The sequence below is a fragment of the Bombus fervidus genome, chromosome 5 (genome assembly GCF_041682495.2).
Source record: "Bombus fervidus isolate BK054 chromosome 5, iyBomFerv1, whole genome shotgun sequence".
NCBI classification, from domain to species: Eukaryota; Metazoa; Arthropoda; class Insecta; order Hymenoptera; family Apidae; genus Bombus; species Bombus fervidus.
The window spans coordinates 480,813-503,890 of record NC_091521.1 but is presented as its reverse complement, the minus strand read 5'-3'; the positions used below and the strand labels follow the sequence as shown (position 1 = coordinate 503,890).

At 34.5% G+C, this 23,078-nt stretch overlaps 1 protein-coding gene across 15 annotated transcripts in view; it reads left to right on the top strand.

Moving 5' to 3' along the window:
- The window catches only part of LOC139987786 (CUGBP Elav-like family member 1-A), a 354,004-nt gene extending 331,068 nt beyond the window's left edge, over positions 1-22,936 (top strand). For 5 of the 15 annotated variants that reach the window (XM_072004466.1, XM_072004460.1, XM_072004461.1 and 2 more), the window contains 10 exons: positions 1,688-1,893; positions 3,900-4,028; positions 5,144-5,417; positions 6,716-6,808; positions 7,730-7,771; positions 9,332-9,361; positions 10,817-10,939; positions 11,873-12,103; positions 12,469-12,619; positions 15,429-22,936. In XM_072004466.1, coding sequence (XP_071860567.1) covers positions 1,688-1,893; positions 3,900-4,028; positions 5,144-5,417; positions 6,716-6,808; positions 7,730-7,771; positions 9,332-9,361; positions 10,817-10,939; positions 11,873-12,103; positions 12,469-12,596 — 1,256 coding nt within the window. In that variant the 3' untranslated portion in view covers positions 12,597-12,619; positions 15,429-22,936. The remainder of the gene's footprint in view (positions 1-1,687; positions 1,894-3,899; positions 4,029-5,143; positions 5,418-6,715; positions 6,809-7,729; positions 7,772-9,331; positions 9,362-10,816; positions 10,940-11,872; positions 12,104-12,468; positions 12,620-15,428) is intronic. The other 10 variants (XR_011799931.1, XM_072004467.1, XM_072004465.1 and 7 more) reach the window with 10 other exon arrangements.
- The last annotated feature ends 142 nt before the right edge of the window (positions 22,937-23,078 follow it).

Below are 23,078 nucleotides of genomic sequence, written 5' to 3'. Positions count from 1 at the left end.
AGAGAGAGAGAGAGGGAGAGAGAGAGAGAGAGAGAAACAGAAATCGATCGGGTGTGAGAATTCTTGCGAATCGTTAATATCTTACCAATCATCTGTAACTACAATAGGATTGCGACTAACCGTTCAAAAAATTAGTCGAATGATTTCTTGATTGAATTCTGCGGAGAAAGGATTCCCGTGAATTCCTTGAGCTTGTATCGTGCAAACGTCTTGAGACACCTATCGAACAGAAATGTTTTACTTTTATGAACTAGGAAATATGAAAATACCCGATATTATTTTAGGTTTGAAGGTTGAGGACGAGAAATGTAATTTTTTGAAGCTACGCGATCTGTTTATTCTCGGACTAGATAAGAGATTTGAATGAAAAAATTCTAGACTTTTAATTTGGAGGAAAATTGTATGAGAAATTTGTTTGGAAATTCTGTGATTATCGATAATGTACCGATAATAATAAGAATTAGAAAATTCGATACGTAGCGATAAACTTATTACGTTCAGATATACGATGAACTGTACGGTACTGTATTCTTTGCGCATGCATGAATAACGAAGAAACATGCAAAGAGGTTAACTCTTCCTATTCAAATTGAATCAATTGAATTCAACCAGACAGTGAGCATGAAGGTTATTGACCGTCTTTTGTATTGTAATACGAATTAGATTTAAAAAAAAATTCATTTGGCTTAGTCATAACCCACTGCGTATGTATTATCACTTTTATTCTGCCTAATTAAAGAAATTCTTATTTCGCTATATATTGAAGAATAATGAAAATAAAGTCATTATGGATCTGCAAATTGCATAATTCCAGAGACACGAAATCTGATACAAATTATTTCGCTAGAAAATATTCCAACCGGTCGATTTATGCGACTTATCCTATAAAATAAAGGGAAAAGTCTCATTGTGGACGTGATTTCGTTGATAGAAAATTCGCAGAGATACGTATATGTGACTAGAGAGCGAATCAAGTAAAGGAGAAAGAATGGTGAATCGAAGGGTTGACAAATGTAGAAGAGTAAGAGAGGCGTGGATCGAGATATTCAGAGATGCAGTCGGCTACCTTGCATCACTGCGCGAAACCCTATGCGACGCTGAATTTACATAAGCGGCTTTTCTCCGGGCGGAACTTTTCTCTTGGTCCTAAACAAATATTGACTGGGCCACTTCCGCCTCTCCTCGCCACCTGTCATTCTCAAATGGTGTGTGGTTGACTGACCGCATGATACCTGAATGCTTATTATGACACGATAAATAGAAAACAGCTAACGTTACTTATGTATTCGAGCGTTGTTTAGAGTACAGTACGCGTAGAAACGATTGACTGTTCCAAGTGATCCAAGTGTAAATTTCATTCCACTTCCTTTCATCTTAACGGTAGAAGTACACCTTAAAGCTAATTGCTAAAGATGAATGATCTGCTATTATTTTACATACAGTAAGACAAGAAAATATATGAACATTATCTATACAGAACTTTTATAAATATATTATGTATATTATGAAAAGTATATATGAAACTCATTGAAATTTCGTTAGCTCTCTAACGAGACACAACTATCATAATCATGACGATAATGGTTAATCAACGGATTAAGTAATTTAATATCTTACTCGTTTGAATATTTTTTAGAAAAATTAACCAACGAACACACTCATTTTATTTCACCTTCTTTGCTTTCAGAACGTAAACTGTTTGTTGGCATGCTGTCGAAGAAGTTCAGCGAAAACGATGTTAGGAACATGTTTAGCATTTATGGAACCATCGAAGAATGTTCGGTGCTGAGAGACAGCACCGGAAAAAGTAAAGCCTGTGCCTTCGTTACCTTCGCTAGTAAACAATACGCTATCAACGCCATTAAAGCTCTTCATCATTCACAAACGATGGAGGTGAGAGAAATTAAAACACAATTGTTTCCTCTATCTTTGCTACTTAACCCTTCGCCGCACGATGTATCCCTCGTTCTAATCGTCTTTGAAACGAATATGTTTGATAACAAAGATACACTTTGTTACCAAACATTACTTCTTCCATTCAGGATGAAATAGTTTGCGATGACGTTTATAAAACTTCTCTTTTGTATTTCCATTTCTTTAATTACATGCAGTTTATAAACTATATTGTTCGTACAAAGCGAATTATATTACTAAAGTTGAATTTCCTGCAATAGCATCATACAGATTTTATTCCAATTTAATTTCTAATCGATGTAATTTCCCGCGGCTAATTTCTACCGGGGATTAATTTTGTTAAAACTGATGTGCCTGATAACGTAAATCCCAAAAGAAACTTGCAAAAGTTCCATCCATCATCTAACATAGGACATCTTGTAAGTAAAGACAGGCCCTACTTAGTTATATTACACACCCTTCTTAGTAAAGACATGCTAAAGACGTAATAAATAGAGCAACGCGATACTTCCAAAAGACAATATCCAAAAGTTAGTTATAGTTAATCATTAATTAATATTTAAACGTCGCCAACGGTACAAGATTAATTGAGATTAAAAGTATAAGCAGATTCTCATAAATAAAAGTATAAATTTTGCAACTATTTGTAATTATATTGAAATAGTACTTTGAAACAAGATAATCATCGCCAATAATCATCTTCGAAACTTGAACTTTTCAAACAATACGATATTTATCAATCGATACTTAATCGCTCTTTCTTTCTTTTCGTTTCACACGAACTTGATAAAAGTTTCAACAAAAGTATCGATCAATTTGATAAAAAGATAATGGCGCGGTAGACACTTCGAAGCAACATTCACACACTCTATGGAATTGTGTCTTCCCTTTCCCTCCTCTAATGGTACACTTACAACCTATGTATAGGATGCCTGGTTTCGACTGGTGAAAGAAAATCGTGCCAAGGCACGCGGCTACAACAGCAATTCCATTTTGATATCATGAATATTTCCAGCTGCAGATTCCTCGAGCTTTTACTTGTCGTGGTCGACTTAACTGGCACGATTTCGTGCTTCTTATTACATACGTAAAGAGTCTCGAATTTCGTATTCTCCTTTATAACCAGCAATTCAAAGAACTTATACATATATTTTGTAGTTGTTATTAATTATCATGGATTCATGAAAAAGCGATGCTCCGTGATTTCTCTTTATTCAAAACTTATTAACCATCGTATACTGGGTCATTGAAAACACACCACTTGCACATTCGCGATCTCCTTTAATCAGCAAAGATCGCCTCAGTTTACCTTCTTTTACAAGAATTGGCAGAAGTCACGACTGATTTTTTAATAATTCAATAAGTATTACTTGTGCAACTTTCTTAAAACAGAGGATTTTAATATGAAATTTCAAACACGTAAATTTTAAATAAAAAGCTAGCACTATTTCATTACATATCTTCGATTTAGAATCATTTTCACACCTCGGTATTTTGGTTATAGATTTTCTAATTTCAAATTTTCCTTTCTCTTTTTCCTTTTTTCTTCTTAGCCAATACTCCTGTGGTTGGTGATTTCTATCAACCTAATCCCAACAATTGGGGGCAATTAGTCTCATTAGTTGGCCTGCTGAACACAACTGATACCTATTCATATTTAAAGCCTAACATTCTTACTTTGCATGATAGAAGTAAGTGAGTTACGTTGGAAATGAGTAAGCTAATCGCTAGTAATACATAGTAATAACGCTACTTTTGACATAATCGTGATCACAAAGAAATTTATGTTATACCAGATGGTTAGTATTTGTAAAATCTTTGTTTATAGCTTTATGAGTTCTAACTCATAAAGTACCTAATTTTTTAAGTATTGATTTGAGTATATAAGTTCGAAGTCATGTAGCATCTTATAGGATTAATGTCAAGACTATACGATCTGCATTTTAAAAGCATATTTAACGTATACCTTATATATATTTTTTCAGGGATGTTCGTCGCCGCTGGTTGTGAAATTTGCAGACACGCAGAAGGAAAAAGATCAGAAGAGGATGCAACAGCTCCAGACGAATCTTTGGAATATAGCAGGAGTCAACATGGCGCCGCATTACCTGACTGTCTGTACCTTTAATATTTCATACCCAACCTTTTTACCCGATATCAAAGAGCCCATTTGCATCGAGAATGAAATACTTTCTCGTAAAGTTATTTTCCTAGAACCTTTAAAGTTACATGTGCATATTGCGAATCAAAGTATTTTTTGTGAATGAACAAAAGAGAATGAAATTTATACGATGATAGAAGATGATATCTTTGAAACTTATCTGATTTATAAAATTTCTTTTTCGATGGAAATTTTAATCCCTCGATGGTTCGATTAAAAGGTTTTAATTTGATCGATCGTTGACATTTGATTCGGAAATACTTTTTCGCGAGAATACAAGAGATTTTAAACATCGTGAAAACAGTGCAAATATATTTTTATTAGCGTATTAATTGACTGACATAAAAGAAAAGATTGATTATACACAGATACATAAAATCATTAGAGTAATTCGCTACGTGAAAACAAACGAAATAATGCATAGTAATTAGTCTCCATCTGTACTTAAAGTACCTGGTTATTAAGAATTATTTTACGAGACAATTTATTTCAAAATGGAATTATTACTGTCGCGTTTTTAATTAGTTATTTTCTATGCATTTTATTCCACGAGACTAAAGATCCTGCCAGACAGTACTATAAATTAACATATCAAAGTAGACTCTAAACTAATCGCTGAAATGCATTAGAAATTACTACTAGCTATCGATTTGCTTATGTCGAATTGTTAGAATAAGTAAATGATGGTACCAGCATGTGGCTATAAAAATGGAAGAGTCAAAGTCCCGGTTTTATGCTGATTCTTCCAATATAATGTTTTGATCATTCACTGCCGGTTAGTTATGTATGCTTAATATATTATGCATATATCACGTGATGCGTTTTCGGCACAAAAGTTTTCTTTGAGATTTTCAGTGTATATAGAAACTCGCGCGGAAAGGCACAACATGGAACGCGTTAAACTAAATCCAAATCAAGTTCGATACACCGCGTCGTAAAACTTCGCAAGAACATGCAAAGTTTCCTTCTTCGCAGTTGTTTCATACTACTTTTACAACAACACCGCTACTCAGAAACATATGACTTATAAAAAAGTAGGTATTTATCGGAAGCTACGTTTGTTTGCAGAACGACACGCCTGCTTTGGCGCCAGCCTCGTTGCAACTGTTGCAACAACTTCAGGCGACAACGAGCGCGGCGACTCCGGTCGCGGCAGGTGCTGGTGCAAGCGCGTTGTCTAGCGTACAGCATCAATTGTTACTGCAACAACACCTTGGCCTCGGCGCGGCGACTCCTGCGCATGCGGCTGCCCCCGCCGTACCAAGCCCGCCAGAAATTAACCCTGCGAACCTCCAAGGCCTGGCGACGCTCGCGTCCTTGAGCAATACCGCCGGTGAGTATGGTTGGTGTCCATTTTTATTTTATATTTTATTTTCGTTCATTGTTTCTTTGCTTTACATTTACTAATTTATGTTATTTACATGAATCTATTTTTGTTTTTGTTTTACTTTTCATTTGTCCACGTTATTCCCAATCTATACTATTTTTATAATCTTCTTATGATTTTCTTTAATGAAGTTCTTAAAACAATTTACCAACAAGAACGAGAAAAGAAACTGGGTCAGAGTAGCAGAAGAGTTATACATATCGATCAAATTAATTCTTTAAATTTGTCTTTACATTTTAATTTGATAATTAGAAATAATATTTTGATATCTACGTTTACGTACGTAATTTCGATGCTCGTCAGCGTTATCAGTTTTGAGATTAACTTCACCAAACTTCATCGGATAACAGCAAATAAAGACATCTATACGCCAGTATACGTCTGTGACTGCTCTGTTCTTCCACAACTCCCGCAAATTTTGCCAGCTTGCAAACAAATTACAGTCATACTTTATGCCATTTATCCGTCTTACCGCATGCTTAATACTAAATCAATATTCATTATTCTTTGTGCAACGTTGCACTTCGTCGTTCGATAAACATTCGACACGCATTCGTCCTCCTTCAGTACATTATCGAGTCTTTGTTTGTCCCGATGTTCCGTTTCGTAAGTTTCACGTATGGTATATAACCGTCCCGTATATTTTCCCCGAGTTGTCTTCGCGATAATGAAATGATTCATTTAACGGGGTTGGGAAGCATGCCAGTATAATGATACATCGTCGTAGATACCTGCTATTAGCGTCTATGTGAAATCACATGTTTACTGTTTATTGCTAAGAAACGTGTGGTTATTCGATGACATACCAGAACTTACGTAAGCGTATCATCGAACAAACATATGCAAAACGATACAGTGTACCCTACTCCTTTTTTGTGCCTTCCTTTTTTGTGAATGGGAAAGGGGTAAAGTGGAGAATATGAGAATTCTATGTAGTCTTAAGGATACTCTATTTACCGTACACTTTTATCGATTTTTTCTATGGGCTAGGAAGTCCATAGGTATACATATTTCTAATGGATGCAATCTTGTGAAAAAAACGTGACTTAATATTTCATTGCTACGAATTCTTTCGTAATTTTGATCGGAAAAGCCAAGAAGAATATACGATAAGACTTCCTAAACAAATCCAGTCAATTACACTAATTACAAGAATTATATAACGAAATACCGAGTCACGTTAACGTGTTGTGGTACAAGTGTATGATTTACAATCTAATCATTTCGTGTGTGTTCGGTTATATACGTTGCAGCGAATGCAGGAGTATCACCGATGAGTATGCAGAACCTGGTCACCCTGGCAGCCATGACAGGCGGAAACGGCAACCTTCAGGTGTCGCCAAACAGTGAGTAAAACAAGAAACTTCCATCATGATACAACACATACCACATACAGATCCAGTAGTATTGAAAAATCTAGTCTTTATTATCATTTATTTTTATTACATAATACTCTATTACCATGTGCATTCTGTTGTTCGTTTTCGTTCCTAGTATAGAAAAAATGAATGTGATTATCTGGAAGTGCCGTGCTTTCGCAAAAAAGAAACGCTTGAGATACATGATATTAAATTCAGAAAATAACAGCATGATGGAAATCACAAGGACGTTCATTCTTGTGATTAAATCATATTGGTGATATATTTCATATGCATTTTGTACGACGTTGATTATTCTGATAGCTATTAATTGGTCGTTGTAATTTGTTCCATTTGAAATTGTTCGTATTATATATATATATATTTATTTATTTATTTATTTATTTATATGACTTTTCTATATGATTTTTCTATGTACGAAAATCGTTGAATCTACGTTGTACAAAAAGGCCAAATTGAAAGGAAGTTTGTTTCGTTGTTCCTATTAACAAATCTGGGATAGCTTCTGCCGAGATTTAACATTTATATTTCTCAAAATTTTTATAAAACTCAATTGATCAAAAACTCACAGAAACTTTTCCAATAGCAAGAACGTGAACAGGCATCTTTACGTATCGTAAAATAAAAAAAAGTGATTTGTTAAAATATTAATGCGATTCCTTCTCTGTTTGTCACTTATATTTATGTACTTTAACTGTTTATCTTCCGTTAACCGTGATCGTTTCAAGCAATCGTAGCAATTCAAAGTGGCGATATCACACAACGAATACCTTATCTTGTACGGAGTATAGGTTACGTAAATTTCTGCCAAGTTTTTTTCACGTGCTGAATATGTAAACACGTTACTAACTCCGCTTGTTAATATCGTGAACGTGTTCTGTGTTTCAGCGTTAAGCGGACTGGCGAATTCAACAGCAGGTATGTCGCTATGTACGTGTCGCATTGCCTGGTATAGTATTAACAATTACTAAATTAATCTTAGCCGTTCGACATTCTAACTTTCTCGTGTTATTCACCTCTCAATTTCCACATTTGGTTCGCTTCAAGAAAATTGGAATACGTCTGCAATAGATGCGTTTATGAGTACTGAGTCTTATATACAGGACTCAAGGAAAAATGGTACAACTAAGAAGTATCTAACATGTTGATCACTACGTTAGCAATATATATATGACTGACATATTTATGTGTCTAATTCTAACAGTTTTTCTAGAATCCTATTTAAGTTTATACGACTGACAATTAATGTAAAATTATATATCAGTTAAAAGAATTACCTTGAAAATTTAAAGAAATCATCCTGAATATACATGTATAATGAAAATTTCATGACGATATAAGGAAAGAGCAAGAGAATAATTCTTTTGTTTCTTCATTTTCGAAAAAAAAAAAATATACGTGTACCATTTTTTCACTGAACCCTTCGTGATGTGACAGTGCTGCATATTCGTACCTAATGGCGAGTACATTGTTGACCATATGTCTATGAAAACGGTCCTACTTTGTTATATTGTTGCAGTACGCTTTTATTGTCTTCATATTTCCATTGTATGAGGGTTATTTTATATTTTGTACTCTTTCTCTGATAATAAATTTTTATTCTTTAAAATGAATGTTGCGTGTTCGTTGATCGATTGGTTGGTTGGTACATTTTACTTTAGACTTATTGGATAGTTTTGTGATGCAAATTTCCAAAAAATTTTTTATCGATTCTTATTTAATAGATAGATAATTTCAAATTATTTGAAATTATCATATATTTAAATACTCTTGCATTAATGAATCAAAATTTTAATTCGTGTAATTTTTAATATACGAATACAACAACTACATTGCGATTGATTATACATATTCGTCTTCGTACACATATATGGCCGATATGTACCTGCATATAGACGTAATACCAGATTCCATCGCACATATATCTCTGTCCCCTCGTATTTTCGACTGTTTTCTTTCATAATATTTTGACTTCAATATTGTAGGAACCGTCACATTTGATTACTTTGGTCGAACGGCAACAAAATGACCGTATCTCTAAGACTGATTAACGTTGCTAAATTGAATTAGTAAGCATATATCCATGCCTAATACTCTTAACAAACAGTTTTCTCGTATCTGCTACAACGCATCTTTTATATTCTTTATGATTACTATCGTTAAAGTTTGCAACATACGTATTAAATATGAGATTTAGTCCATTTTCAAAGAAATCAATTAATTTCCTTACGTCCGAATCTACTTAATTTTAAGTAAAGTCGTGCAAAAATGATCAATAAAATTAATCAAACATTATTTTAACTAATTAAAAAGGTTCGTTCAAAATACACACGATTTTCACATGTTCGTTCAAGTACATGCGATTGATTTGCTGATAACATTAGTCACGACTACCATATCTATTTCTTTGGCCTATATTTAATTAATTCCTTCTACTTTTTATACGAACGCACATCGGCATTTTAATGTGCACATTTTTTTCGTGCGTAGCTGTCCTTCTTGGAAAGACCGGAAATACAGGTGAGAAGAGATCATTGAAACTGTATAACAAGTCTATAGATTAATTTGTTCAATTTCGCTCTTCTACGGTTATTTTCCTTTCATTTTTTTCGTTTTTTCTTCTCATCATTTAGCTACATTCACTCTTCTGCAAGGTGTTTTAGAGAATTATGCATCGAATGAACTGGATGTGAAAGGAAAATATAAACGTACCGCTAATCTTTTATTCTGTATTCGGTCATTAATATTGTAATTTATTAGTAATTTATATATTCTTCATCGTGATGTAATTCTGAAGCAGCTACAGATCTGATCATCCCTTTTTCGTGTACATCTTTATTCACTAATTAGACTTGTAATTATTGTTACTTGCTTAATTGATGGAACGAAGATCACCTAATATTTGTCCAATATATTTCAATTAAACTTTGAATTCGTGTGTCTTGTTTCGTAATACTCGATAATATAATAGAGAGATCGCAACGAAAGATAATAATCCTTCACCAGATGCTTGTATATTTCAAAACCTTTTCTTTAGTGAACTACAAGACTTATGCTGTTAAAAATTTTTAAATAACAAATTGGTTAATATTGTTCGATGATATTGGTGTACATATTAGAAAAGATATCTCGTTTAGCAATCGATAATTATTAATGTAATAATGCATGTACAATTACCGAAGATATTGTCTATAGGTTTTGTTTAAATCTTAAATATGACACACGTGGAAATAAACACTGACACGAGTTACATGAATTCACCGTCCATAGCGAAATTTCCCCCTTGAACTCTTTTCCTCTGAATTTTTATTTTCTTTCGACAAAAATGTGATCAACCAGCCGAACACATAAATTACACCATATTTTCATAAGTATTATTCTCTTTAAACATAATTATACAGGGAGCTTCAGAAATAAGTGGTCGGTCAAACTTTGGTGTCGTATTCTACCCTCCTTAAAGATGGAACGACAAGAATGAAGAGAGATAATCGTGAAAATCGAAATCCAAACTTTGACCACCTATTTCGCGCTCTGCATAATACGCCATGTATATAATCGCTTTTTGCAATTAACTATATACATATTTATAAACTTGCACGTTGAAATTGAATTGTATTATATACAGTACTCTCTAAGAACAACTTTAAACAAAATCACTTTACTTAAATAATTTGTTCTGTAAACAATATTTTAGAAATTGCTTGTAGTAGCTATACAAAACGCGTCTATGCAATTAACAAACAAGATAATATCCTTAATACTACCAAAGCTATCTCTGTTCCTATTCTTTGTATGTCAGTATTACAGCATGAAGCATGTCAATTAGGAGATTATCGTTTCCAAAAACAAAAGATAGAAAAAAGAAAACAGGGGTGAAACAATTGTTTTATTCGATTGGGCGCTATTGTAGAAATTCGAAAGAATAGGAGAGAATCGAAGAAAAATTGAATAATCGAATTGATTTCGATTTTGAAGGGTCTACCGGAGGTAGTCTCAGTCCTGTGACGTCCCTAGCGCTCAATTCCCTTACGGGTACACCTCTAAATGGATTGCAGGACTCTTTGAGCAACGCTTACTCCAGCTTACAACAGTACGCAGGTAAGCGGCTATATCGAACCTGTGCTTGTTTCTATTTGATCAGAATGTATTCTTGATATTAAATGGCAAATTAGTATTGTTTAACTTGCGCTAATGGTTGGTAAAAAGTGCTGTTCTAACAAGTAACTGTGCGCCTTAAAGCTCTCATTGGAAAGACGACGGTGACCGTGGAAAAGAAAGAATTACATAGTGAGTAACTAAACGTACAAACGAAGTGGAATGCCTGAATTTTCTTAGTGACGTACGATGTGTAATGCAGGACTACGTTCTGTTTGCAATCGATTTGCACGTAATCAAGTGTTAAAATCTGCAGTGGTTGTAATGTGCAAATGTATCTAATTTAAATCTTTACATAACCTCAAATTGTTCTCTCTCTCTCTCTCTCTCTCGCTCCCTCCTCTCCCTCTACCCCTATTATCATTTTTAAATTATACAAATTTACAGAAAAATAGTATGAGTTACGGCTTTAAATTCATGCATATAAAATTAGAATTTCTCGCAGGGGGTAAACAAAATATTCAATTTGAAATACATCGTGCATATGACCGCCACTGTATATACAAATCCCAACTCACAAGATACGCAATTTATTTAAAGGTAGAGGAAGCAACAGAATAATGATTTATGCGTTGTATTATTGAAAATGTACTATAGTGAAACCTATACTACAAATAAGGATCCCTATCAATAACTGATCGTTTTACATGTTCGATAATTCAAAACCACAATGAGACCAAAAATCAACCAATAATTCAAACCTCCAATCGAGCCAATAACTACATATTGTATCTGCAATCCAATAATCGGAAACCATAATCGAATGAACGATGGTAGCCGTCAAAATGCGAATCTCGTGGGATGAGAAGGAACAATGCGTAGCAGAATATCAATGGAGGAATAAGAAATCGGTGATGACGAATTTTGTGGTTGCAGGGTTCCCCGCGTTCACGGCAGCGGCAGCCGCAGCTGCGGCTGCGGCCCAAAAGGCAAAATTCACCAGCACGGACAAGCAGATAGAGGGTCCTGAAGGATGCAATCTGTTTATCTACCATCTACCGCAGGAGTTCAGCGATACTGACTTGGTTTCAACATTTCTGCCATTTGGGAACGTCATCTCGGCAAAAGTCTTCATCGATAAGCAAACGCAACTGAGCAAGTGTTTTGGTAAGATGCGTTGTACTCTTGCATCGTTTCTCGTCAAACTTATATACATACTATTGTTTATTTCGTCAATTTGTATATACTTTACTTATACGTAAATGTTATTACTACCCCCTCCCCTCTAACCCTCCCCTCACTCAGCGATAGACCATTCGTTTCTGTTAAGATATATAAGTTAATGATTAACTAATGAGCCAATTAAATATATAAAGTTTTAGCCGATAAGTTATATTTAAGAAAAATTATAAAAAGTAATAGTAAAAATTATAAAATTATAAAAGACACAGTAATGTCTCTACAAAATGAGCAAAATTATAGAATTCATACTTTAAGTAATATCTTCCAAAACAACGAAAAATAATTTACAGGCTTCGTGTCGTACGACAACGCGGCAAGCGCGCAAGCAGCGATCCAAGCGATGAATGGCTTCCAAATCGGCATGAAACGGCTGAAGGTCCAACTTAAACGATCCAAGGACGCATCGAAACCCTACTAGCCGACGTCGTCCACCGTTTGTAGGTAGATACCAAGGACTTCTCGGATACCACGGCTCGGAATCAACGACCTTGGTGTCCTTAATCAAAAACTAAAAAAAAGAAACCACTATTGACACATTCCATAAATCTCGCGATGTCGATCATCGATCGGGAATGTTTCTCGGCCTGGATAGATAATAGATAGATAATTAAATAGATAGATGGATAGATAAGTAGATAGATAGATAGATAGAAAGATAGATAGATAGATAGATAGATAAATTGATAAATAGGTAGGTAGGTAGGTAGATAGATAGGACTAGTAGGTATTTTCAATCGACCAAAGTGTCCAGCAGATATCGCTAGCAAAAAATCTCTAGTCAAGCAGCAATTTTTATGAAGGTGAAAGAAAAATCCTTAATAGTCTTCTTTGCTTTTAGACGCCATAAAGAGTTATTTACGAGACTGTGATAAAATTGAAGACTTACTATATCGTCATAACTGTGTTCCGAAGAATATATAATTAGTAGCTCCAAATGAGAACTAGTTTTCTCTAGAGTTCAAATCTCTCCACATGACAGTCCGTCCATATTATCAACATGCATATTTTGATTATTCTTATATCGAGATGATTGTATCTATTTTTCTTCGTTTGACTTGACTGCTGTATATCTGTATTTTCCATGATATACGTGATTTTTATTGACCGTAACATTCTTCGAAATCAATATCTCGTATTATGGATAGGATTCAATGGCGCTTACAAGTGATATAGAAGTTTTGTTCTTGTCGAACGCAGTGATAACTCACCGAATATTTCGGTTCCTGCTTTTTTTGCCGGTGATGAGATACAACGAATAACTATTGTGTATGTCTTCTTTCTCTATCTCTTTTTTTTTCTATTTAAATTTTGTTTCTTTCTCTCACAACGCTTTCCAAAGCACAACTAGAAAAGACATTGTAGTATATACATGTTCAATTAGCATGTAGATCGTTGAGAGCTTTTTTGTAATACGTATAATTTACGTATCCTTTGTGATCGTGTAAGAGACGTTGTGTTTGTATGCAAATAATTTTAGTTCATAGAATATATTATATACGTGATATATTCCAAATGAAAAATCCCAGAAAGCTATAAAATAAATAATCTTTTGTCTATGTTTCGAAACTGTATTTAGTAGTTTCTAGGATTTATTTAGAACATTTTTCATTAATAGGACCTTTCAAAATTGTATGTATATTTCTTGCTGTACGGTATTTCAGGAAAATACGAATCGCAGCAGGACAATGATACTTAATCGTGCCGCATCAAAACGAGACCTAAAAGTATTCTTAAATACCATTGCTCGATATACGTACATATTCGAAGATGCAAGCCTGCCCATTCTAGCCCTTTACCGCCCCACCAGCCCTCTTAATTCGCGCCAGTGGTGTAATCAAAAGTTCATTTCGTTGCAAACGGCTGCCAATCAAGCTTTCTGTGCTAACTTTTGTGCACAAAGTGGAAATTACGTAAACGTGAAGTTTCACTAACCAAATTCACCATGTAGCTTCTCCTCAGAATATCAGAGTACAAGTAGTTCGCTTTAAGTTTTTTTCTCTCACGCAACGTTTTAGTTTCGTACGTTTAACTAAACTTTTGTTGTTGTTGATCTTATTTTTACTTGTTTGTTTTACTATTTTTAAAAGGTCTGCTTCTATCGTACCTTTTTTAATCGTTACATATGCATTATATTTATATACTTCTACATCTACATATACATATGTATATACACACACACACACACACACACATATATATATATACGCTTCCAGTAACTTCGCCGATAATTATTTGTTCGTTATCCGATATAAGGTACCAATGAAAACAATCGCCACGATCTACCATACTAATTTAATTTTCTGATTACGCCACTATATTTTACAGTTGTAATCGCGATGATCGGTCCCCCGTTGTTGTCGTCATTTTTTCTTTTTTATCTTTTTTTCTTTTTTTTTTTTTTTATTGTACAGGGTACACAGAACTTGGAACGTTCTATCGTGACAATAATACTCGTATATCGAAGTTTGATGGTTAATTTACGCTATGACGCTTCTTTAGTTGTTAGTACTAACATCGCCGTGTGTTCTTTTTTTCTGGGATGTCGTCGGACACCGGGTACCATTATTGCCAGCAGTGGTTCATCGATTTTCTTATTCTTAAAATATGTATTCCACTATTATGAAGTCTTTACTAACGATCGTTTGACTCATTTATTTACTTACTTATGCAGCGAATGGGCGCGTCGATGAACCACGATGACATGAAAGAAGCAACAAGAATCGAATAACATTAAGACTGATTAAATGATAACGTTACTATCCTTATTATATTTCTTTTATTAGAAAGTAATAAAACGGAATAGATCCTTGTCGCTCCTACATAGGAACGATGTACCGACAAACTACCTGTGTACACGTTGCGCGGTGACGTTATATCCACAAGATCCTGCGACGGTGTTTTTATTCGACTCATTTACATTAACAAATTCTGGTGGGTTGCAAAGCGCCACTATCTACCTCGGTGAACTCGCTAGTCCCTATATATTCATTTTATGTTTGCTATCTTTTTTTCAACGTTATCAAGTTTAGAACGCGGAAGGAGAAAGTTGGCAAACCTATCAGGATCGTTGGGAAAAGCAGAAACCAGCAAAACGCGAACAGTCGTAAGGGAAAAGTTCCGCAGGTTTTAAAATGAAAGTTTGAATGAACGTCGCGCTGGTTCGTCACCGTGCACGTTTACGCGGTGTAATATCCTACATATCTGGTGTGTGGTGGTGACTAACCTGTCCGTGTGTTTGTTTGTGTGCCAGCAGGTGGCCTGTGACGTTGTGACCGTGTTCTCGATCGGAGTCGCCGTGCCATGTCTCAGTCAGTCGAATCGGTCAATCGTTCGATCGATCAGTCAATCGATTAGTCAATCGATTAGTCGATCAGTCACGATTCCTTGGTCAGCCTCTTGATCAGTCATTCTGTGTCTGTCGGTACCTGTATACACCTGTCCGCTCTCGCTCCTCTACAAGAAGCGGCAGCCCGCTCTACTTCCCACATATATACCATTGTATTATCATACGATGCTTCCTACTCTTTTTCCCTACACGACCACCCTGGAAGAAAAGCAAAACAACACCTCCTCCAACGAATCCATCCACCTATGCGTGCACCGTTTCCATCTACGGTCACCACTGCTTGGTCAGTACGACATTTAACCGGGAATAGCAGCACAATGGCAGCACAGTGATTGTCAATTGTGGCGAGTTACAATCTGTGAACGCGCTGATCCGTGATAAATAAAAAAACTGATACAAAGAGAGAAAGAAATAGAAGAGTCCTCAACGATCATCGGCCAGCTTTTAAAAACTCTGGACCAGGTCGGTGCGAAATTAGTCGAGGTGCGGAAACGGAAACGAGGAATCGTCGTGGGAAAAATAAACGCTCGATCGCGTGTTACAAAAATTCGAGAGAGACCAGGGAAACGACGATATATCATCGTTCAGAATCGAACTAGCATGTAAAGAGTAGCTAAGCGGAAGCCGGAGCACTACCGATCGATCACTATGTTTTTATGTTCCTTGGGCTAAGCTATAACACACCGCTACATTATCTTTCTGTTTCTCTGTATGTGTGTATATATTTAATTATATTTTTCACAAAACCAGTTTATAATTACTTATAGTAAATGCCATAACATATGTATCCTTCGGCGATGTAACAACCTCACTAGAGAGTAACATTGCTCTTACTACATCGCCACCTTGTACGTAATTAGGGATAACAGTGATTCTAACAAATATTTCAACAAGGTTTAGTTGTATAGGTAGACTCTACCTTAATCCAATCTACCAACTATACCTTGGTGGTGCACATTTTGATACCATTGCCACGATAGCTGTAGTCAAACTGCACGAGTCAACGTTGCAATGCAAAACAGTTTAACTGAACGAGTCAATTATATATTATCCGTTATTTTTACAATTTTACAATGCAGGATCAAATAAAAGCTTGAGTTTTTATGGATTAAACAAATTCACAATAAACTGATGCACGCAGTAATCAGTGGCCACTTTAGATCCCTTCATCCTGAAAAGTCTATTGCGGCCATCGCTTGACATGTTCAACCAAATACGTATTCTGATAGAAATTTAATCGGTTCTTTTTCCATACTAAATAGGACTTGCTTAATCGTTTTGATATTGATTCCTTAATTTTGAAAAATCGGTCGTACCTTTCATCTTAATATCGTTTTAGTTTCGTTCGAAACTGCAATGGAAACACCGCTTCGCTACTCTTTATTTTGTATAATACTGTCATAGTTCGGCAACGCTTTGTACGTGGCGACAACTCTGAAGTGTAACACACGCTACTTTATCTCTTTGTTTCTCTGTATGTGTGTATATATATATTACATAGCATATGCAAATGTATGCAACCCATATATCTGTGCATGTGTATGTACGAAAATGTGCGTATGCGCGCGCGCGAGCCATGCGATCTAAAACTGATACGAAGATACTGTAGAAAGAAAAAATAGGGTATAGTTATCACGACCTTTCAATCGCTTAATTTACGAGCGATTCGAAATAAACGAGTGATGGAAGGAAAACAGACAAGAATCAATTTTAGATCGCAAAGAATTCTCCGTGGACCTCTAGCGTAAGAAATATTTGCGTACAATCACTAACTAGCCGTTAAAAGAGTAAAAAAGGAAAACAGGAAACGGGACAAAAGCAAGAATGCTCGTTCTGTTAGACGGAACTTGTATACCTTATTGTATAATACGAAAAATACTACCGCGCCCGAGTTCGCTCTTCGATTGAGAATCGATTTTATCGGCTCACTTTCGGCATCGCTGTCAGCATCGCGAAGCGCCTGTTTATATGTAGATAAAAACGCGCACTGGTGACTATAGTGCTGACTCTAGTGACTCTAACTGAATAAATAATAGAGAAAATAACGTATGTAGGAAATGGGAAAACCATTGAAGAAAAGAATAATAGAACGAGATGAATGCAAGCAAAATGTGCTAGAACGAAAAAATAAAAAAGATACCGTGATCCGAGCGAAATGGGCAGAGTCCGATTTACTGTTGTAAATTAAAAATAATATAATGGTGTAAAGATTACCAAAAAAAGAACCAAAAACAAAAAAAAGACAAAACTGGAACAGAGGAGACAAAACGAAGTGTAGGGAAGAACGAAATACATAAGTAGCATTTTTTAATGACTTTGTGATAACGTTATACCGTATATAGGATTGGACTAGGGTCGCTTTTTAACGTATGTATGTATAATAGAAATAAGCGTGGTATGAGAAACTTAATGATGCAAAGATTTTGAAGTGAAAGAAAATCATAAGAAAGGAAAGAAACGCGAAAGAAACGAAATTGTTCATCAGGTGACACTTCACTAGCGTGTACGCGATCATTCTAATTTTCCTTCTTTCTTTCTTTCTTTCTTTCTTTCTTTCTCTCCCCTCTTCATCACTCGTACCAAGGAGGTACTTACGATTCACGTTTTTAATTATGATCTCCAGTACATATGTTCGAGTTTGTAGACGAAATACGTACTGACGGGTAAAAGAAAAAATTGTACGTGTGAGTACATAATGAGAAGAAAACGGAAGAAAATTGGGAACATTCGAAAAATGGTTTACGATCGTTGACATGGTGATCACATGTTGGAAAGTCATGTGATTGTATACGAATTAATCTTGAGTCAGTAACCATTTTTGTTACGTTAAATGCGACAAATATAAATAATTTTACGAAGTACGTAACAGGAAATCATTGTACATTGTTAACTTTGTCTCTTGTCTGTATAGTGTTTAAGTTTTTAAAAACGACGTAGAATGCGGATCAGGATATATTCTGTTAAGAATTTAGAAGTTTTAATTGATCCTTAATGATTCAGAATTTCTATACGAGAGCACTTACGTCGTTACTGATGCAAGATTAACTCAACGGCGTCACTGTAAGGTACTTAATTTCATTGTAAACCTAAAGAAGCATACGTTTCCTGCATAGAAAAGCATGAAAAAAAGAGAAACAGGATCTCGAAGAGTCCGAAAATAATAGCTGGTATTTTTTTACGGTAAAGCTAATCCAGTCTGCGTGTTCCTTAAATTTTTCTTATCGTCGGTTCAACGAAGACTTTACATAGCGTCGCTACATCTGCAGTGTCACTGTATTATTTAAATATCAAGAAAAATGAATCGTGGCTCGCTAATAAAACATCGCAAGCTCTTCCTCTAAACGAAAAGAAAATATTGAAAATCGTAAAGGGAAGAGAACGATGTAGTAAAAGCTTCGTCTTCGACTTGAACTAGATCCGATCGCTTGTTTTACACGAAATGATCGTGAATTTCATAAATTGAGCCGTATCAACAAGACAAATTTCGTTGCAAAGTATAATCAAATTATTTTTTATATCGAATCACTTATTGACTTGTGCACGAGGGAAAAAGTTAATGATGGATTCTAGGATCGACGAGTAATTAGAATCACAGAGATTAATAAATAACATAGTTGAATCGCCTGGATTTGTCTTGTGGGTATGATTTAAAAAATCTATCTATCGTTATATACATCGAAGAACGAAAAACAGCTGAAGTGCATAAGCGATCATGGCTGGCTCTCTTTCTGTTGCTCATTTCCACGAATCGTCCATTCGTCATTTCCCCTATCCTTTTATTATTAAAGGATCCGTTGAAATTTTCAATTTATAGCTATAATCGATTAGAGAATCTGATTTCTTAGAAAATTCTTTTTTTAAGTATAATAATTTAAGCGTCATCCGACGACACTAATACACGATTTACACGCACGCGTCAAACCAAATGAACGGAGCAACGAACATTTACTTTTTGCATATTTGCAGAAAAGAGTAAAGTAATATGTAAGATGATTCATTAAAAACAGATCGGAAACAGAATAGAGTGGAAATGAAAACAACTTTTATTCAAAGTATGTAAGATAATTAGAGATCGAATCCATAATGAAACCACATCTCGTCACAGTCTTTTCTATTTCATTCGGTATCCATTGACATCTTTGTGAGCAAAATTTCAACTGTTTATCTGAGGTATGACGATACCTACCTATACGTACATATACAATATAAATCAATCCGCCCAAATACCGTTTCAAAAGCTTGGTTTATCCATAATCTCGCCGAACATTACGGTTATTACATACGTAGAACCATATGCTTCTCTATCGTCTCGGACGATATGCTTCCAGCGATTCACGATCACATGTTCCTCTTCATCAAATTGAACCTAGAAATATTTCGGGGCATCGAAGTCAGCTATGGAGCCATCTTCCATAAGTTATCAAATCGAAAATTCGTAATAATGTCCCCAGACTCGTGTCTTATCAATCACTCCATGTTAATTTAACATTGATTATATTTTATACTGCGCTTTTAATTTATTTCTCCATAAACAGTCATTCTCCTACTCGTTTGTACGATACTTTCCACCGTATCTTGCACGATTTTTGGTGGATCATCTCATATTGATCGTAACGTAGGTGTTCGTTGCGTCATATTCCGTGCCAATTACCAAAGACGTCTCTTTAATTAATCGATGTACTTACGCACCGTGTTAACAACTAACTCTTCCTCTTTCACACACAAGCACGTTCAGCCGATATACATAAATATATAACAATTAATTAATTGTTTACGTGGAGTTACACGTTTTCTTAAGTTTTTTGTACACGTGAATACAAATGGAGCCTAGTCAGAAGTAACATTATGAATTAATATAGCATCATATTTTTCTTTCTTTTTTTTTTTTTATATTTCATTCATTTACCAAATTCTCTTCAGCACGTACGTTGATTTCGTTGTTAAACAAAAAATGAAGGAAAAAGGTCGGGAAAAACAGTGCTGCTACGTTGATCACCATTAGTACGATTATACTTATTATTATTGCTATACCCCACTTTACCAATTATTATCGTTGTCCTCATTATTATTACAATTGTTACTATTAGTTGAATCATTACAATTTACCCCTATTACTCTGTTGGTAGATTATTAATGTTAATTGCGACGTAATTATTACTATAGATACGATTCTTGGTGGTATCGTTATTGTAAAACTTTATTCTTATCATTATTATTACTTTTATATGTTATTATTATTTATAGGAATGGTGTTTAGATTATTATTATTTTATTATTATTATTATTATTATTATTATTATTATTATTATTATTATTATTATTATTATTATTATTATTCGTAGAAGCTTTGTTTGTTAGATGAAAATTGTGACGCTAAGCGAATTACTTCGATCATGGTGCAATAAAAAACTTTTGGATCGATTTTTACGAAAGCTTCGCAAGAAAATGAAACGAACAAGGATCACTCGTCAAACGTACTTAATAAATCGTCGTACTTGTCGATTGTAGAAATCTACATATTTATTTTTTAATGTCAGTTTTTTGTATATTTTGTATGATTTATTTTTTTTAATGAATTTCAGCATGTCCAGTGATTATCAGAGATATATAAATTTATACGAGCTACTCAGGAACCAAACTGGTCCACCTTCTGAAAAATTCTTAATTTTAATAATAGAATATATAATTAGTGTCTAATTTTTTAAAAACCAAATGATTACCTCCGAAGTCGATAAATTTGGTTATTGTGTGGCTCGTGTATAAATTCAAAATAAAGTGTATGATCCTATTTCGTTTCGCATTATCGTAACTACCATTGCTGTCAATAGCGCTGCAATTGGTTAATTACTGCTCGATTATGTATTATCTTCTTTTTTTTTCTTCGTTTTAAATGCCAGATATGTATGCATAATTCGTAACAGTTATCATGTTCAACGAATATATGTATATATATTTGATCCCTACAATGTTAACAGATTATAGTACTTTATTTTGCTGTTTTTCTTTTCCGTAGAACGTGTTTTCTTTTTTTCAATTTTTTGCTCTACTATTACTATTAATATTACTATTTTTATTTTGTAATTTTAGAGTTGTGCGTCTAACCGCGTTCGTTTTCCTTGGTGCTCTTATGTGTGCGAATTTTTAAAAAATGCAGCGCGTTAATATGTGCTATGAACAGACTCGAAAGACGATCGTTCAAAAGTGATCAGGATAATTTGATATTCAAAATTAAGAAAACAGCATGTGTTGAGGATCGATTGATATTTCATATTTATACATAATAAAGCAAAGGAAAAAATAAAAATTGCAATATTATGTATAAGAGAACATAGTTTGACCTTATAGTTAGATAGAGATTGTATCTCAAATTGAGCAAATTCTGTAACAATTTAACCGTTCATTCGTAGCGTAGGTGATACGAAAAGTTTCTAAAGATAAAAGAAAAAATGCTATCGTGCCAAAATTTCTCAATAATGAAAAGAAATGGATGATCGCCGTTCGAGGTCTCGATCACGACAGAACCGAATATGCTTTCGCGTGGAAGATCGACGAAATTCGATCAACCGCCTGAAATAAAACAAAAAAAAGAAGAAAGAAAGAAACACCACGGTAAAAACGATCGTGAATAAAATCAAAGAAAAACCAAATTTCACCGCCAAAACCGCAAACTAATAGCAAAATCCTTTTTTCTGTCCCTGCGCACTATAAAGACTCTACACGCGTGTGTATCATGCGTATGTGTGTGTGTGCGCGTGTAATGCAAACAACCTATATATGTATATATATGCATATGTATATATATATATATATATACACACACACACGCACATAGATATATATGCATATGTCATCACACCTGGGCATTACGTGTGTTTCTTTCGTGTATGTGCGTATAGAGATACATGTACAAATAATCAATGTATATTTTACGTGCGCTATAATCGTTCTTGTTGAACGTGATCATCCGCGTCACCCATCGTTACGTTTAAAATGCTTGCGTTTATAGAAAAAATAGTTCTACATATTTTTTTTCTTTGTTTTCCGTTTAATTTTTGTTTCAATATCTATATTTATATATTATATATACATACATATACATATATATGTATGTATATATGTATATATATGTATATATATACATATATGTATATATGTATATGTATATATATATATATATTTTTGTTCTTTCTCTGTTTTCTTTTTCTTTCGCTGTATCTTCTTATTGTTAGCGCATCAATGGTATTTTCCGACTATCATGATCGATCGACGAAATAAGGGAAAAGTAAATACCGTCGATCTTAAACATGTTCTTTTTTTTCTTTTCCCATTTATCCTTTTCTTGTGGTATACCGGAGATCAGCATGTGGCGTATGTTGAAGTAATAATACATTGTATTTATTTTGTTGGTTTAATTTTATTCTTTGCTTTTATTGCCGTCCATCATACCAATTCCTCGAACTCCCATCTACTTGTCAGTCGTCGTTTCCAAAACACTTCTCAGTTCTATCTCTCTATAAAAGAATTTACGATAAAGTTACATTACAAAAATTACAT